Below are 19,075 nucleotides of genomic sequence, written 5' to 3'. Positions count from 1 at the left end.
TAAATGACCTGTGCCATGATTTTCAAGATGGCAGAATTCAAACTGCAAATGGACTGAAACGAAAGGTTTCTGAAAATTTATTACATAAAAACAATACAAATGTTTTATTTCTGTAAAAGCACTATCCAGTTTGCTGAAATTGTATTAACCATGCAAATCAAGATATTTTATCCTAAATTAACCATCACTGGCTGTTAATATTCAGGAGCCAATACTTAATCAACTTAAATCTGACAAATTAAGTGGTTGCTTTTGTTCAAACAAGAGAACAATTAGAGTGCAATTCTACGACAAAGCTTATGTCCAAGTTTACTAACTAATTTGCAGGCCTCTAGTACAAAATATGAGTTGTACCTGCTCTAACTCTCCTGTCATCATCTTGTACATCCTGATAGCTCTGGCGATGCATAGCAGCTTCTGAAAGTTGATGTTGCAATTCTACACGGTCTTTCTCTGCTCTCAGAAGCTGGGAACGAAGATCCTCAATCTAAAATGCATGTACAAGTATCAAATGTTTAATAAAAAACAGAATGAAGGAGAAAATACTGTGTTTTATTAAGTACTAAAAACACCCAAACCTACACACAAATAATATTTATAAATAAATCTTGAGAGTACTGCAGATCGTAAACAAAAAGACAAACTACTTCCTAATTACAGGCCACAAAGTGGTTATTCAGAATTAAAGGAAACATTTTATTTTTTATGTTTACAACAATTGCACAGTAATTTCTCTAGACCGAACAAAATGTTATCATACTCTATGTTGCAACCGTCTTTTTAAATTGGTACTGAAAACATCTGCCCAAGTTTAATAAACAATGTATTTTATTTCAATTGTGCTCCTTAAAAATACAATGTATTTATTACTAAGAAGCATTGAGGCTTTCTATATTTTATCTTTTCTATCATATACAGTGTAGTACTTACAAAGATGACATCATGCACAGGAAAATGAAAATCTGACATTCTAAAACTGAATTGAAGAAAAATACGTCTAATTCATATCGCTCTATATTTCATGCACAGTGAGTTATACTCGAAACAGTAATACAGCCAACTCAAACAACTAATACTAAAAGATAAGTATGCCAATTGCCCCCTCCCGAGTTATTTGAGTCTTTTTATCCAGCCCCTCTGAAAGAATGATTAGAAATGTTTAGGAGAAAGGATAGTTTTCTAAAGTCACAATCCAATTTCATACAAATTCTGAGTTTAATCATATGTGCATCAATGGCTACTGTTGAGAGGACATTTTGGATAGTTTTTCAGGTACTTGTTTATTTATTTTTATCACATGTTACAATTCAGCAGTAAAGCAAATACTTCTAAGTCATTGATTTATCTGAATTCACAAATTATAGCATGCACTTTGCATAACAGTAATTACTAAAATAGTTGTTCTAAAGCATACTATGAAAGGAAGTTACAAATAACGTGCTTATGTGCTGAAAATGTACCATTGCTACCACTACTGTAACTAGTATGTATGAACATATATACATAAAATTTGAAAAGCAGAAAAAGTATAAAAAGGTGTCTCCTTTTTTCTTTCACAAAACAATGTTAGCAGAGTATGAAATATGAAGACTAAGCCCAAAGACTCAGACACAGCCTAATATGAAAACTTTAGAAATTTTACCACACCAAAGCAGTTACCTGACGCAAAAGAACTTCTCTACTGCCTTCAGATTCATTCAGCTTTTTCCGGGACTGTTCTAGTTCATGCTCAAGCTTTCATTTCAGAGGATGATGAGGATAGAAAAGCAATGTATGCATCATAGCATAAAAATGTATTTTAATTATTTAATTCTGACACAAATTAATCTATATAAGCATCTATTTAAAATGAGGTATAATATATACAATATTTTTATTTGTCCAAAACATTAGAGTAAACCATCATTTGTATGAAATTCCTGCTATATTTATTTAAATCATATAAAGAGAATTTAACTTGCAGTCTATAATTTTTGCACAATATTCTGTATCACATGGAGAAACACAGTCATTTCTATTATACAGAAAAAGAATGCACAAAAGCAAATTTTTACTGTGTTAAAAGTAAAATAATTGAAGATAAACTTTAACAAAGTTTAAAAAACATTGTCTCTAGTCTTGGAACACACTTCAAACTCAAAATAAAATGAATAATGACTTAGTATTTGAAGTCACTTTGTTACATAGTTTATTCATAAAAGTGTTAAAGATAGCATGCTCTGGTAGAACTAGTAATTAGTAAAATCTGTGTTTTTTCTGTGTTGTACAAATGATGTATTTGAAATATTATGGAAACAAGATGACTGAAAAATTGAAGTGCCTTGAATTTCACAAAATTAGCAGTTTTCCTAAAAACATAATATTAAAAATGTGAAATAGTCATCAAACTTAGGACTATTTAGAAAAAAAAACAACAGAAAGAAAAAGCTAGAAAATATTTTCTGACTTCTACCATAAATAGTTCAAAGATCCACATGGAAATAAATAAAGATTTTGACAGCAGAAATTGTTATTGTTGAGATAGCAATCTCAAAGAGGATGTTGAGAGGCTGGCAAATGGGCAAAGTAAACAGGACCAGCATTAAGGGAATAAAAAGAGCAACATAACATAAAACACTACATAAAGGTTTAGCATAAAGGGGTATAACTTGGAAAGTACTGACAAAAAAGGCTAAACTTGATGCAAGAGGAAAAAAGCTAGAAAAAGTGTAATACAGCCCTACCATCCTGCTACAACAGAAATACAAGAAATCTTGTTTCTATGGACAGGAAGAGAGTAATAAGTAACAATTCAGTAAGAGTAATTAATAATAACTATGGTGTAAAATAACCAGCGTAGGTGAGTTGTAGGCAAAGAAAAGCTGCACCTTTAAGCTGCTGAAAATAAGCAACAGCAGACTTTGTATAAATTTAGAGACAAATCAGAGAAAGAAACCAAGGATAATCCCCAAGCTACAAATCTGTCTGCCTAGCAGGATGAGTCATTAGAACTAACACACTGTAACTAAAGAGTTTTGAAAGAGAGACACAAGTTCGGCATAGCTACATTCACAGTGCCTCTGAGCAGAGAACAAACCTTGTATTCTTAAAGAGGAAAGAAAGTTTTGTCCTACTGGTTTCTCTGAAAAAGGAAGTATATACTGTAACATATGACACTACACACTCATTTAAAACTAAACAAAAAGGAAAAAAATTAAGTCTTACTTGGTTCTTTTCACTTTCATATTTCACAAGTTTGTTTTTCATGAGATCTTCTGTTTCATCTGCTTTAGCATCTTGCTTCCTTAAAGCCTTTAGAGGAGAAAAATATATTGCAAACAGCATTAGAAAAGTAAATAGCATTAGAAGCTGTCTTTCTAAGGCTGTTAAAATTAAAGAATGTGTTGATACATTTAAGAAAGAAGATCTAGACAAATGCTTTCTGTCTGCATCTAATATTTCCATGTAGAGTCAATGTATATTGTTATGAAAAAATAAATATAAGTCCATTCATACATAAACCCACCCATGCAGAGAACAGGGACAAATACAATGTCTAAACTAGGCACTAACATCCTTCCGACTTATAGAGCTCCAGACGTTTAAGGTTGACCACAAACACCTTGAGATGAAGGTCTAAAAAGCTCAGGAGATCCCCTACAGATTAGCTGTGCACATATTAGAGAAAAAGTATATATTCTCTAATAAAAAGTGTACATGTTATGAAATACAATGATACAGTGCACTGTAGTAAAGAAAACACTACCACAAGGTTGTGCTGGAACTTACACACACACACACACACACACACCAAAAAAAAGGTTATTTTTATCTGAATCTGGACAAAAGCTTAGAATTGCAGTATTACAACTGAATTAACTGAAAGTTTCCTGATCAGAAGTTACTGACATTGATGCGCCCTACTTTGACACCAAAAATCACAAAAACCAAAACAAAGCCATGGGGACTTTTCCTGACCCTTCTCAGACTGAGGTATCTAAACCCATGTATAACGTATATTTTCTAAAGCATCTTAAAAAAATAATATAGCTTTGAATATCAACTTCAAAATCTTTTCCCTCTGCAAACATTATTTGCAGAACACAGACAATCAGTAGCAAAAGAAGCATTAGACATGACAGACATTAATGGCACATATAATTTGTAACATACACAACCCAAGTTTGGATATATCAAGCCATAACTATGTCATTGGCTCATTTTAAACATTTAGAAACATCAGCTGAGAGAGATCTGTAGCCATATACTGATAGTTTGAGATGAATTTTAGCAACTGGTAATAAATTATGTTTTTTATCTGCACAATATGCCCAAGCATGTTTCACACTAGTAACAAATCAATTAATTAGATACCTTAGCACAAATCATTTACTTTTATCTCATATCCTGAAGTGTAAGTATATCTATCCCTTCCACAATTCCTTGCTAGAACTGCCACAGAACAACAAAAGCACATAGCCTGTCCAGAGAGAAATATCTTTTCTCTTCTTCCCAAGCAGCATTTTCATTTCATATTTTAAACAAATATCTCTCTTAACAAATATCCCCTCTCTTAACAAATTTGCCTACATAAATAGTGCCACTTCATTCAGTTTTTGAACATTTTCTCTCCACTGTCTACTGGAGAACAATTTCACTGGATGAAAACAGAATGCAAGAGATTAATCAACTTCCATGAACCTGGGCACTCAGCTTTAGAAGTTTTCCTTTTAAAAGTAGCTTTTTGGAGAAACTAAATGGATTTATATATTTATCTCATTCTTACATTCTCACCTCAGGAAACATAAGGGTTTCAGTATAGTTTGGATTACTCTCCTGCTTGAACAGCTTAGATTAAAAACTGAGACTGTGGAAGACATAAATCATAACTATGTCACTGAAAATATTATGCTACAGAGTTACACTCTTAGTTGTACTGATCTCTAATCAGATACTAGAAGACTGTAACATATTTAAGATATTTCCCTATGTATTCAGTAGAGATTGAAATCTACCATTCCAGTCAATTATAAAACTCAAAACTGCACACATTTTACTCAAAAATACTCTTGGAAGAAGTCCCAAAAAGCTACATGAACAAAAGTCAAAGATCTTAACTTCAGCTAATGCCATTATTGCACAAGTTGGTTGGGTTTTGGATTGAGCTTTTTCTTTAGGTTTCTTTTTGTTTCTTTGAGTGGTTTGTATGTTTTTAATGACTGGAAGTACCAGTGCAAAACAGCCTGCTTGGAATATATGATGTGTACTAATTCCAACTGAGCTCCATTTTTACTAGCAAAATTGGAAGCTCTGTTATATACAGTCAGCTTTATGTCAACCATGTTTTGGCATTAACACAGTACCAAATATGCATGTTTTCATATGCAGATTTGCCTAGAGATGTGAGCAGCATAAGAAAAATTTTATAACTCGGCTGGAATTAGAAATACTAGTAAAATTTTGAAAGATTTTCCTGCTGAAGGCAAAAAGTATGTCTCTGCATCAGTAGTGTATTCTAATTCCCAGAAGAAACCACAGAAATAAATATTAACTTATCAGGATCACTGGCTGATATTTAGGCTATTAAATAGCAATAATTTCAAATAAAAAGGCAATCTTCCCTATAACTGATACTACAAATATAACATTCAGTTTTACTTTCTACATATTGTAAAACTAGCCCATAGCCATTTCATTTTAAGGAAAAAACCAGCTCACATATATACCAGAGTTAAAATATGGAAAAAAGAATGTTATGCTACAGTAAGTTAAACATACTACATACACGCTACTTCCACTGAGAAACATTCATTGTTCCAGTAGGTGTTAGGTAAGGCAATCAGTTAATGAAAATGTCATTAAGAAATGGAAACATCTGGTCATCCACAGTCAGACAAAGGTCAGCTGTTACTGTCAATTCAGAAACTGCATAGGTAAAAGTTAATTCTATGTTTTGCTTCCTTCCTGTACTTCTTTTTAAATAATTCTCTCTTTCTGGTTTGTTCCACTCTTGTTTTTTTATCAACTAAACATATCTCTATGTAAGTTTTCTGTTTGGAAGGGAAGGGTAAAATAAAGAAAGAAAGAAAGAAAACATGTAAAGATCCTACTGATTCTTTGATTTCATTTGTTGTCTCCAAAGAAGGGTTTGGGGAAGTCAAATGTCAGAAACGGGAACTAGGAAGGGGATGCTAAGGACAACAGTTCCAGCACACACTCCTCCCTGATGGCTCCCAAGCAGCAGGCAGACAACGCCCAGAGGAGCTGAAACACCAAGGAATGGGAACAGGCCCACAGTCAATAGGATTCTCCCACTAAGATCCTCCTCTTGAAAGCATTAAGATCCAGGCTGGTTAGGAGGAGGCTGACAAGGAGGTTGATGAGGCCTTTGGAGGGAGCAGGTATAGAGGAGGCCACAAGAAAACAGAGAACTTCCCTGTAAAGAGGCCTTCACAGCGTGGTTTTGGGATGGACCAGGTAGATGTTCTACTGTCTGTCTAGATGATCAGGTGAGAGGAACTTTTGATTTGACCAAGGAGAGCAATTCTTACAGGTCTTTATAAAGAGCTCACTGCCATAAGACAGTACCAGAATACAAAAATAACTGGTATACCCCAACTCAGCATACCTCACCCATATGCAGGCAGAATATATAAAACTGTAAAACTTCAAAAAGATAAAATAATTTAATCATGAATAGACAGATAAATTTTTCCTATGCATGAGGAAAATTATATGGAGGATTCTATAACAAAAGTTCTCAATCTTTCCAACTTAATAAAAATCTTTCAAGAGCAAATCATAACTTTCACTGCAATTTAAGCCTACTAACTTTTCTAAGAGTTTGGGGTTTGGTCTTTTGGTTTTGCTGTGTTGCTTTCTTTTTAAATAAAAGCAGATTATTTGAAAGCAATGCACAGACCACAAATTGCAATTTGCTCTTTCAAAGTGTGACTGATCAGTGAGTTATTCATCCTATCCAAAACGCACAAGCAGACCAGCCTCATGCTATATTTTAAAATAAGGCAAAAATGTACCACATCCTAATGTGAATGGAAATCCTTTCCTTAACTTGCTACATTAGTGATCAACATGGGTCCAAGCATGCTACGAAGACGTAGCAACCAGGCATCCAAAGACAGAAACTAGCTATTTCAGAGACAGAGATGTCTGATTCTTGCTTATGTTCCAAGAAGGAGCCTGATTCAGACTACAGTCAAAACAGAAACCATTAGCCACAGGTGGCAAAGCACAGAGCCAAAGAGCGAGTATCAATGATGCACTAAAGTATCCAGATGGCTCAGAGCACAGATCAAGTTTATATTTGTCTAAAAAGATCAGAGATAAAGACACGCAAAAAGGAATTTTCAGGAACAGTTTTGACCATTAATTTACCCTGCTCTCTGTCCACCAGCTTCTTGCACTTCATGGTATTTGCAGTGGGGGGCAAACAGAATCTAAGTACGCAGTTGCACAAACAAAAATTTAAAACATGCTTCCTGGCCTATCCAAGTTGCTACCTTAAGACTGACTATAGTCATTGCCTTACCACAGTCACTGGGTTCAAAATGTTCTATAAAGATGATTCTGTTCACCTAAAGCATGCAAAGCATGAACACATGGACACATTTCACCAAAATCCAGGAAGCCTAGTACAGGATTTTGTAAAGCTATCCAGGATACCCTCAATGCATATGAGAGCTCTTTAAAGTCCATTTTTCAGAATTATACTTGATCTTGTTTTAGAAAATAGAGGTATAAATGCAAACAAACAATAAGAGGTGATGGTGTCTATGTTAAAAAAAACAGCCCTGAGGAATCTCAAAATAGTTGTAGTTTACATAACAAATGCAGTTGTTAAAGCAACCCATGTATACATGTCAGAAGCACTGGCAAGATAAGCATATTTTTTCTTTCTAATCAGAAACACGTTTGAATCAGGAATATACAAATAATTGAAGACATACAACTTGCATGAATTTTTTTGCTAATTGCTGTTTTCTAATTTGCAATTATTGCTGTTTGAAAGCACCAACACACACCAAGTTAAAAGATACATAAAAATGTAGAGAAAACAATTTTTATTCACCTACACACAGCACAGACAGACTACAAATTCAAAATAAAAATGCAAATTTGGAAGTTAAAGATGTAATATGTTATATGCCAAGCTTACTTTATGGGCAGTATATAATTAGAGATCATCTTGGTTAATAATCCATCCTTGATTATAATAATACAATAATGCAAATAAGAAGTTTGCACATTACACAAAAGATGGACAAAAAGAAAAAACAGACAAGGGAAAGATCAAACAAATGTATTGTCATGTTCAGTTAGACCCTGAAACTATATAATTTAATAATTGCCATTTAGGAAGATGACTCTCTAAGATGGTAAAACACTGACAAGTAGTGGTCAGTTATGGGCACTGCACTTTCCTTAAAAATAATAACACTTAAACCTCACATAATCTTCACAAGATATCTCAATTAAGGCAACTACTGGTATCATCCAAAAGTTAACTTGATTTTGTTGGGTTGGAAATGTGTAAGAGGCAAACTAATAAAAAATTGTATCATTAAATAGTATTTATCTGTAAATCCTTCAGGCCACATTAAAGTATGGAATTCCAAAACTCAGCCCAAACACTATCCTCCTTTCCATTGATATTATTTGGGAGGCATCTTGGAGAAATAAAAGAAAACAGAGAGAGACTTCAATGGAACTTTACACCCATACAGTGATCACCACAAGACTGAGGCCGGTGACAGAGCTAAAAGGCCATCTAACTCACAAGTCAAAGGACAAGAAACAGAATAATAAACACTGTGTGTGTGTGTGTGTGTGTGTGTGTGTGTGTGTGTGTCTCGGCTTCGCAAACGAAGATTTGGGAAGGGCTGTCCCCACGTGGGTGTGCCCTTCCAGCCTGCGCAGTGGATTTTAGCTGAGGCTCAGTGTGCGCAGAACTGGCCCCACCGTTAAATGCCTCCCTGACATCCAATCCCATCAAATCTCAGAAGCTAAGCAGGGTCAGCCCCGGATTAGTACTTGGATGGGAGACCTCCTGGGAAATGCCGGGTGCTGTAGGTTCTAGTCCTGAGGACTTCACTGGCACTGCCCAAGCTTGCTCGACCGTAGCAGATGAACCTCAGGACTTAAATAAAGTAACCAGCTTTCAAAATTATGCAGAAACACATTTCATCCAAATAAAAACTGTAGCGAAATACTTATTTACTTTATTGTAACTAGGCTATGCAAAAGCACACAGAACAATTCAAGTACATTCTTTCTAAAATAGAGTACCTTAAGCTGTATTTTAGAACTGGGTTCCTCAAGAAAAATAACTTACAAAAGTATGTACAGAATAAAATAGAATTTGCAGGAGAAAGGATTAAACCATCTTAATTCACAGCTGGACATTAGGGGAATGTAAGGTGTGGGATGCACTTAATGTTTCATATTCATTTTGCATGAAATTCAAAAGATGAGCAACTAAGAAAAAGGTACCCAGCCTGAAGGCTCATGGTCACATAGACTATGAGCAATCACATAATCTATGAAAGATCATATGAAAATTCTTTCAACTACATTTTAACTCATTCATTTGAAGTCAAATTTTCCTTCTATGGAAACCATGGCAGTGTTACTGTATCTTTAGAGATTAAAATCATCATCCCTTTAAAAGGATAAAAAAGGCTTGTTCCAATCTGCAGATAAAACTATCAAATCACACCAATTCATTTCATTAAGCGTCCCTTTACCAGAATGAAGGCACCACTGAAGAACCGAGAAATGGGTGTGGAGCAATGAAAACTGAAATTAAGCACACTAGTTCTTTTCACCCCATAGGACATCAACTGGAGGAAAAATGAAAGTTTTTTTGAAATACTACAAGCCTTTTGTTAAACATTACCTTTTATCTGTATCAAAAAAGCATCTTATCTTCCAAATTATGACCTCTTTGTACAGTCTCCAGCTTTACAAGAAATACGTAACATCATTCTAAATTAAGGTTCCTCAGTATCGCTGCACAGTAACACCTCCCAAAAAGCATGAATACTTTTGCTAAAATTAAAAGTGAAAAATAAGGAATCGCACATTTCTTCTCAATGATAACATTCTACTGCATCCTTAGAGATAATATTGGATATCATACCTTAAGGAGAGTGAAATAAAAAGTCACAGGATGTTAAAACATAGATTTTCAAAATAGGAGTAAAATCAGAAAGAGAAGCATTTTTCATATAGTTCCTAAAACAAGCAAAAAAAATCTAGTAGCTGTCTCAAATTTAAATTTATATCATAAACATTTGTATTTGTCTCCTAAACAATATATTTTGTCAGATACTGTTGAATGAAACTGAAAAGCAATGAAAAGCTGCCTGGCCAATTAAAAAAACCTGTTCACTGTTAGCAAAGTTTACATTTTAGAAATCAAAATGTTTTAGTTGAGAAAACCCAGCTAATGACTTGGTTTTGTTTGCTTGGGGTTTCAGGAAGGGCATAGGTTCATATAACCTTTGTGGCAGTTACCAAAAAGGTCTAAACATAGTCAAGACAGTATAATGAAGAACTGAGAGCATACTTTGTATCATCCAGTCATAAAAACAAACTGAGCTGAACAGATAGAGCTAAAAAATGTGCCAAATATATTAGCACTCCTGCCAGTTTGACAGGTACAGCCTCACAAATGCAACACATTCCTAATTAAATCCTAAATACACGGGAAGTTTTCATTTGCATACCTCTTGCAATTGAAGAGACATATGTCCCAGTTGGTCCTGGCGCCTCTCTACAAGCTGCCTTTCAGCACGCATTTCTTGTTCTATTTCCTGAAGTCTTCTCTCTACCCGTTCTGATACCTTCAAAAGGAAAAAAAACCACATTGTAGGAAATTAGCGTGCCTTTTACTACATGTGAAAGTAACAATGGCAAAAAGGTAAATAGAGTATGGGGCAAAAGAGAACACAATTTGCATTTTATTAAAAATATTTCGAAAGGTAGAGAAAATAACTAGTTATAGCACTGAGTACTCCAGAAGTACCCAAACAAGATATTTTTCTCTACAGCAGTGGTTCTATTCAAGTGTTAAATATCTCAATTTGAAATCTAGAGCAGCCTAAGATGAAACTGCAACACAAAAATCTTATCTTCTCTGTCACAAGCCTGATTAACCCCTGAAGAGATATTTCTTTCATATCTCCAGTCTGCAAAACAGACCAAAGTTTGCCTCTTTCATGCTCTGAAATCTGTGAGCAAAAAGTAGCAAGTAAGAGCTAAGTACATGAGAATGACTGTAACAACACAAAATAATTACATCATTTTAAGCCTTTTTCCCAATATTTTGTGAATCCTTGTACAAACTAAAGAAATAATGGTAGTTATTTATTAAAGCAATTTGGATTATGAACACAACAGCTCAATCTTATACTACAATACCAGAATTACTTCATTTTTGCAATTCAAGCTGCTAGCAGACAGCACCCTCTTGAGGCAGCAAATTAAATTTATTTTGTTAAAGATTAGCAAGAAAAATATTTATGTATCATTTCCTCCCTACCTAAAACTAATTATTTTAAACAACCACTAGAAAGCAATATACATACTGTCAAACAGTATTTAGATAAAAAGAAAAAGACATACAACACCATTCAACTACTAGTTTCTGATGTACATGGAGGGGAACAAGTTCTCACCTTGCTCTGTTAAGCACAGTTGTATTAGCTCTAGGCATTTCCACAGTCAGAAAAAAGATGAGCAACATACATGCATAGTAACAGAAACACAGTTAAGGTTACACTTATATTCTGGACTTCACAAGGTTTAAAGAATATTTCTTTACAACAGAATAGGAAAACATTTCTTGTTTGCACAGCCAGATATATAGTCAGCTCACAGTTTGGAATATTTTATTTTTCTTAAAACCATCAGGAGATGCACAAGAAAAGTACTGCATCAAACCACGCTCTTTTATGTAACATTATGAAAACTATGCAGTTATAATCCAGAAAAATTACTCAGTAATGTATAAAAAAATGAAGATCACATCAAGATGTTCGTTTTAACCAGGACTGCTGAGGGTTACTGTTATTAGTTCACAAATACTCAGCTAAAACCACAATGATACTATGTAGCAGAAACAGAAAATAACAGTCTCTCATAAAACTTGTTATATCTTTACTGAAAGACAGGAAATAAGATGTCATTCTTTTCCCCATATACACCTAAAATAAAGAAATTATCCGTACTCCTTTTACTTTTTTTAAATTGACTACATGTTTCTGAAGACAGACTCTTTCTCAGCTCTCTCACACATCTTTTTCAAGTGAAGTTAAGAAAGTGAGTGCTAAAGATATTAAGAAAGAAAATGTATAATTGTGACTTGACAAAAGATTCAAAAGTAACATCACCTCCAAAGATGACATTAAAAGGAGTTCAGTACCTTCCTCACTGTCATGGGTCTAATTCACATCATGCATAGTGGGTGACATGAGATGAGGCAGCACTACACAGGCTTTAGATTCCTGCAAACTTCAGATTTCGTTGTAAATTAGCACTAACAGAACAAGAAAACAACTTTATCAAGTGGTTTGTCTGGCTTCTGACTTTATTCAACTCACTTCAGAATGCAGTTGTATTATTTCTAACAAGACATTGAAAGAGATGCATTGAGTATCATTATATTTGTCAGGTGCATGGAAATTTCAGTTAGACATAACCCTCTTTTAACAAAAAAAAAAAACAAACTCCACAACAAAAACAAACCCTCAAACTCATAACTCACTCGAAAAAAACACCATCTATCATGAAATTATAGCTAGAATACCTAGTATATTGTTAGCTCATATTCTCTGTGCACAGAGCACAGAAAGAAGAGGCTGGAAGGACTTCAAAGACTAGCAAACTTTCTGCCTGGTTAAACACATGACTTCTATATCTATATAATTTTTCTACAAGTCTATATAACCTGCTTAAAATCATTCACAGAGAACTGTACAACCTTGATTCCACTGCCTCTAAAACTACCTGTTTTTCTTAAATTATGATTTTAATCTTCCTTGTTGAATTTTACAACTATTAAGCTTTATCATCTAAACCACATCCAAGACTGGATTCTGGATTTCAGTTGTTTCCCATATACATGAAGTTCATCTGCAAATATAACAAACACCTTACACCCCCATTGCTGGTCATTAACTTGCAGTTTAACTTGCTGGAAAATATCACTGTTAAAAAGGTATTAAACAAGGACCTACTTTCTTGGCATGCTCTGTCGCTATTTTCCCCTCTTCTGCATAAATCAGGCCAATTGCTTTGGTCTCCCTGAGAAGTATCATGGGAGCCAGTGACAAAAGCCTTGCCAAGTCCAGACTAGACAACATCCACTGCTCTGCCCTCATCCACTGGGGATTGTCCCACTGGGTTTTCTCATGGTAAAAGGCAGTCAGGTTTGTTAAGCGTGATTTCCTTTTGGTGAATCCATGTTGACTACACTGAACCCCTTCGTGTTCCACATGCTTAGAGTCAGATGAGCTGTTCACCTTTCCAAGATTGTGGTGAAGCTGACTAGTGTGTAGTTCCCTGAATCTTCTTTTTTGCTTTTTGAAGACTGGAGTGTCAGTGACTTTCTTCCAGTCCTGAGGCATTCCTTCCTGATTGCCATGACCTTCCAAAGACGATTGAGAGTGGCCTGGCAATGTTGTCTGCCAGTTCCCTCTGCACTCATGAGAGTGCAGGGAGCATGTGGGAGTGCGTGGGTGTGCATCCTATCAGGGCCCACAGAATTGCAGATGTCAAGATTGACTAAATAACCTAATCCTCCTTGACCAAGGGAAAGACTTCCTTTCTATGGACATTCTCACTCATCTCCTGGATCAAGGATTCTTGAGGGATGGCCTTGGCAGTGAGGACTGAGCTCCACAATCTCATGGAAGCCAAGGCTGACCCCAACCTTCACACCTCCAGCCAGACCTTCCTTGTTAGTTGGTATAATATCCAGCAGCACACCTTTCCTTGTTGGTTTATCTATCACCTGCACCAGGAAGATATCATCAGTGTTTTCCAAGAACCTCCTGGATTGTTTGTGCCTTGCTGTACTGTTCCTCCAGCATATGGCAATGTGGTTGAAGTCCTCTATGAGAACCAGGGCTTGTGATTCTGAAGCTACTTCCAGCTCTCTTGAAAAAGGCCCAATCTACTATCTCCTCCTGATCAGGCAGAGCTCCAGAAATTCCAACTGTTCTTTCACATAATGGGCAACTCCACTACTTTGCCTTTCTGCTCTGTCTTTCTAAGAAGCACTTAGCCATTCTTGACAACATTCCAATCATGCAAGCTATCCCAGTATGTCTCTGTAACTGTGATGAGGTTCAAGATTTGCAACTGCACACAGATCTCTAAATCTTCCTATTTGTTTCCCACACTTCATGCATTGGTATATAGGCACTTCAGAAGGTGTTATCTCCCACAAGAATTATGTCCCCTGTTTTTGTAGCCTCTCTGACCTTCCTCAGTCTGTCACAGAGCCTGTAACTTACAATAGGGATTAAAAAAAAAAAGAAAAATGAGAAACAGTTAAGTCTTAACTCATTAATTCGTACATACAAAGCAAACTCACTTGTCTTCATTTGTCCCAAATGACCCTGACTCAGGACAACATTTCTACCATAAAAGTATGTAACTTGACCTCTGAATCTGATTCACTGAAGAACAGTACAAAGAATATGTAGGTTCTACACAATTACATTAAATACCAGCACAAAATTACTGCATTCAGAACATATTAGAATGTGATTTCAAGCATGCATTTTTAGCAACACAGACTATCTGAATGATAATGATGAGACTAGAGCTGTGTCTCCACATAAAGCTTTCAGGCAGCAGGAAAATCTATGAAAATGGATTAGGCTATCAAAAAGCTCTCCTTCTCCTCTGCAATTAAACACAAAGAATAGAGTGTCCTTTTTAAAACCAGGGTGACGTTTAAGTTATGCACCTAAATATAATCTTACAGAAGATGCTGGAGGTTTACTGTTCAAAAAGCAGCATCCTACTTGAATTTCACTCCTGCTTTTCAGCTTTCCACTGTTACTTCTAGTGCATAAATCCTGCTAATTGAAATCTATTTGGACAGATTTTTGCTGCCTTTCTTCTTATGACCCATTTTACCATCAAAGCATACTTAAAACAGCAATATTAAAATCACAAAAATAGCAAACTTGTTTCATAGATGTCATTTTAAATAGTTAAACTTTTCCCCTGTGGTAAATGCTAATGTGTGTTATTATTTTTACAAGTTACCTGTGAAGAACCAAAAATCCTTATATCAGATCTTCTGAAGGACAGTTCCTTATCTGACAATAATCCTGGCTCTCTGAAATATCATAACCACAGTAACTCCATGTAAGACTCCTTTCACTTAACATTGCTGTCTTTTTCCAGAGACACAGCCTACAGCCATTTTCTAATGGCACCATCTCAAGTAAGCATCTGCTTCATTCAAACATTTATGTATAAAGATTAGCATCTTGCATTGTTTGGGATGTGCTTCTATCCAAGAGAATGCAACAAAATATCCAAGAGGGTTTATCATATATAACCTTAAAGTAAGTAAATATTCTTTTAATTGCTTATGGACATTCCTCTAGCAAACATCCAAACCCTTTTCAAGAAATCTCATAAAAATATCTGGTTAAGAAAGATTTTGATATAGAGTTGTAGAACCTGCAAGTCTTTATAGCAAAACTGCAACGTAGATTCTCAAGTACCAGGACATGGAGAGTGCTTAACTTGAAACAGGCATTCAACTCTGACTATGACACCACCTGAGGTGTCCTCTGGTTTTTATACTGGGTGCAAACGCTCCTTTAAAGGTAAAACTAATGTGCATTGATTGTACCGTGTGGGTCCTAAAGTATTCAAATTCAGCATCAAAAAGGCTCTAAAAACCATAAACTGTAATAAATTCTGAACTAGTGACTCAGAAGAACTGTAGTAACTAGACTTTTATCATCACACATCTACACACAGGCCACTTTCAAACAGCACTGAATATGCCAAACAGTACAGCTGTAAGAATTTAGATTTATGCCAATACAAAAATAAAGACTTAAGAACATCGAACTCAAAAGAGCATTTCTACCACAAGCTCATCCTGTGAAATTATCAGGATTTCAAGTTGACAATTTATTGCCAAGAATCATACAACAGAATATAAATACAAGGATGCCAAAGCTGGAGGTGATAAACACTCCAAAGCAAAGTCATAAATGCAGTAAGGATAAAAGCTCCTGCAAAACTTTGCGTAAGTTTTCAGGAAAAAAGTATTTACTCTTATCCAAGTCATTTTCACCAATGATATATCAATTCTGAATTAAGCAATCCCATTAGAAGAATTCATAAACACAAACACATACTAAAGGATCTCAAACATCTACAATTAACACTCCATAATTTCTACATGCATTCTAATCTCATGTTAGCTATACTCATGATTAGAGTTATTTTTATTCTGAATATCCATACTGCATTCCCTTCTTTGGCATTTACCTCATCTCGCTCATTCTGCCAGCCTCATCCAGTAACAGGAGATCATTACGCTTTAAATAAGGGCAAAGGATCCACACCTCGTATCAGACAGCACTGGTAAAGCAGCAGGACAGAATGTTGCTACCACTGGGTTTTTCAGTCACATAATCACAGAACATTCTGAGTTGGAAGGGACCCACAAGGATCATCAAGTCCAACTCTTAAGTGAATGGCACAAACGGGCATCAAACCCATGGCCTTGGTGGCATTAGCACCAACTGAACTGGTCTCAGGTGTGAAATTGGATGGATACTACCTGTGATTAAGCATGTCAGAATACTTCAGCCCAAAAAGAAAAGCAATATTCTGAAAAGCCTCTGAAGAAACTGAGCAACCTCCTCCAATGAAAATCAGGGATGAAATTGCAGCTAGATTTAAAAAAAGCACAACAAACTACAACAACAAAAAGCAAACCAAAACACCCCCTAACAACCTGGAAAACCAAACCACCACAGAAGTGGCAGTTCATCTCACAAGATGCAATCTGTTTGGAGAACCCCTTGCTCTAGGACAAATTGATAAAGATATGCAAGTTATGACAAAGACAGAACAAGTTCCAAAAAAGAAATTCACCAAGGGATTACTCAGTCCAGAAAGCACACAGATCAATTCCAGACCAAGAAGGTCCTACTTCACAGAAGATTAGAGCAGTATTGTGCAGAATTGTCATTAGACACCTTTCTATTCTAATTTGTTCACTAAACTTCCACTTTTTGACTAATCATCAAACATGGTTAGGTCTTTCCTAACTACATGTTTCTTCTGGAAATTGAACCCCAGAAACTGTTTTATTCTTTCAAGAAAGTTTTTGAATGAGTTGCCCTCTTTTTATTTTTCTTTTTTTCCTTCTCCTCTTTCCAGTCTTCTTTCCATTTGGTCAACATTCTTCATATAGTTAATAAGCAGTAATGGGCAGAATATTCCAGTTGAATTCTTACTAGTCCTGTACATGTAAATAATATCACTGCAGTTTAGTGCAGCATTTGTCTTCACTAAAAGACTGTCAGCAAACATTTCAAATTTCACGGTTTTATTGGATGATAATGTTCCCTCCCCGCTAAGAGACTTACACTTCTGGTATTCCCCCTACCATTAACAAAGTACAGAACACTTCCTTGTTTTATTTCACATCTCTCGTTTTTTGCTTTTCTTAGGTCAAAAGTTGCAACATTCCATTTTACTTCTTGAAATGCTATTATCGGAGGTTAAAGAGCTAGTTATTTCTCTCATCAGTGAAAAGACTGGATGCCTGCATTCCACAGGACTGAGGAAGGTTTCTTTTGCTCATGCAAAAGCACTGAACAGTAGTAGTGTGGCCAGTTGTAGCAGCTATTTTATTGAGAACCATCTTGGCTGAAACTTACTGAGTTTGCTAATTTCCTGGTATATAAAAGAGAAAAAAAAAAGTATACTGAGAAGCAGGCTACAACAAGAAAAACCCAGCATTTTGTGTGCATCAAGAATTCTTTATCAGATAAACTTACTTTATCCTAGTAGGCTATTTAGAAAGGAAAATTAACATTTTAACAAAGACAGCCCATCATTTTTCTACAAAGGCTGACAAGGCAAGTCTTCTTTCCCTGATAGACTCTATCATACCAAGAATATAACTGCTACAGATAGAGACTTTTGAATCAATGTCCAACTTAAATCTAGAGTTAGGAATTTATACAAGCACATTTATGAAGTCTGCTGGTACCAACAAGTGGTCTGTGGCAACAATATTGTTATCAGTGACAAACACATCACTAAAGCCCTTGACTGAACATTAAGTACCAATTTATGCTATTTTAGGGCAAAATGAATCACCTATGGGAAAATAAGGACACGCAACATCTGCTCTGAAAAGTCTGCATTGCTACTGATACCACAATAAATACATAAAGCATACACCCAAGTCTTCTGTGTCAAGAATTACCTACATGATTCTCACCTACTAGTCACTGGGGAGATTCTCAACTTCTCTTGCTCCTACACCAATACACTGTTTGACTTCCATCTCAATAGCAAATCTCCTTCAGATTTAAGTAATACAGGCTGCAGTTAGTCTGCTTCCAGCAGATACAGGAGACAAAAAAGAAAAGACTGTCATGGCTGTCCTGCCTCCACTGTTACATTTTGTTACAAGGCCTTCAGAGAAGAGTGCAGGCCAAAGAGACTCCTTCCATTTGGTTATACATATGGCAAGGATTGAAAAGAACAGGAAGGGAGGGAGAAGAAGCAATACTATTTATCATCATACCATGGGAAAGCCTGCATCTTTCAAAAGATAGCTTCAACAAGTATAATAGCATTCAAACCAATGTTCAAAGTTAAAAAGCAGATTTCTCCAAGGCTGTGAATTTTGAAACAGAAAAATCCACAACATACACACTTGTAAAACACCCACTTTTACTTTAAAGAAGTGCCTGAAATATAAAACTTGTCTTGCTGATTTCATTAGGGAAGGGTAACATTGCAACAACCTATAGTAGCCTGAATAAGATCATGTTCAGATATATGTACC

At 35.6% G+C, this 19,075-nt stretch overlaps 1 protein-coding gene across 2 annotated transcripts in view; it reads right to left on the bottom strand.

Annotated features, from left to right (window-relative positions):
• The window catches only part of CEP128 (centrosomal protein 128), a 117,064-nt gene that overhangs the window by 86,822 nt on the left and 11,167 nt on the right, over positions 1–19,075 (bottom strand). For both annotated transcript variants that reach the window (XM_071557737.1, XM_071557738.1), the window contains exons 9-12: positions 10,728–10,844; positions 3,205–3,291; positions 1,660–1,734; positions 355–487 (exon numbers count right to left, since the gene is read on the bottom strand). In XM_071557737.1, the coding sequence (XP_071413838.1) occupies positions 355–487; positions 1,660–1,734; positions 3,205–3,291; positions 10,728–10,844 (412 nt within the window). The remainder of the gene's footprint in view (positions 1–354; positions 488–1,659; positions 1,735–3,204; positions 3,292–10,727; positions 10,845–19,075) is intronic.

Source organism: Pithys albifrons, chromosome 6 (genome assembly GCF_047495875.1).
Source record: "Pithys albifrons albifrons isolate INPA30051 chromosome 6, PitAlb_v1, whole genome shotgun sequence".
In the NCBI taxonomy this organism is placed as follows: Eukaryota; Metazoa; Chordata; class Aves; order Passeriformes; family Thamnophilidae; genus Pithys; species Pithys albifrons.
This window is presented reverse-complemented; position numbering and strand designations above follow the sequence as displayed.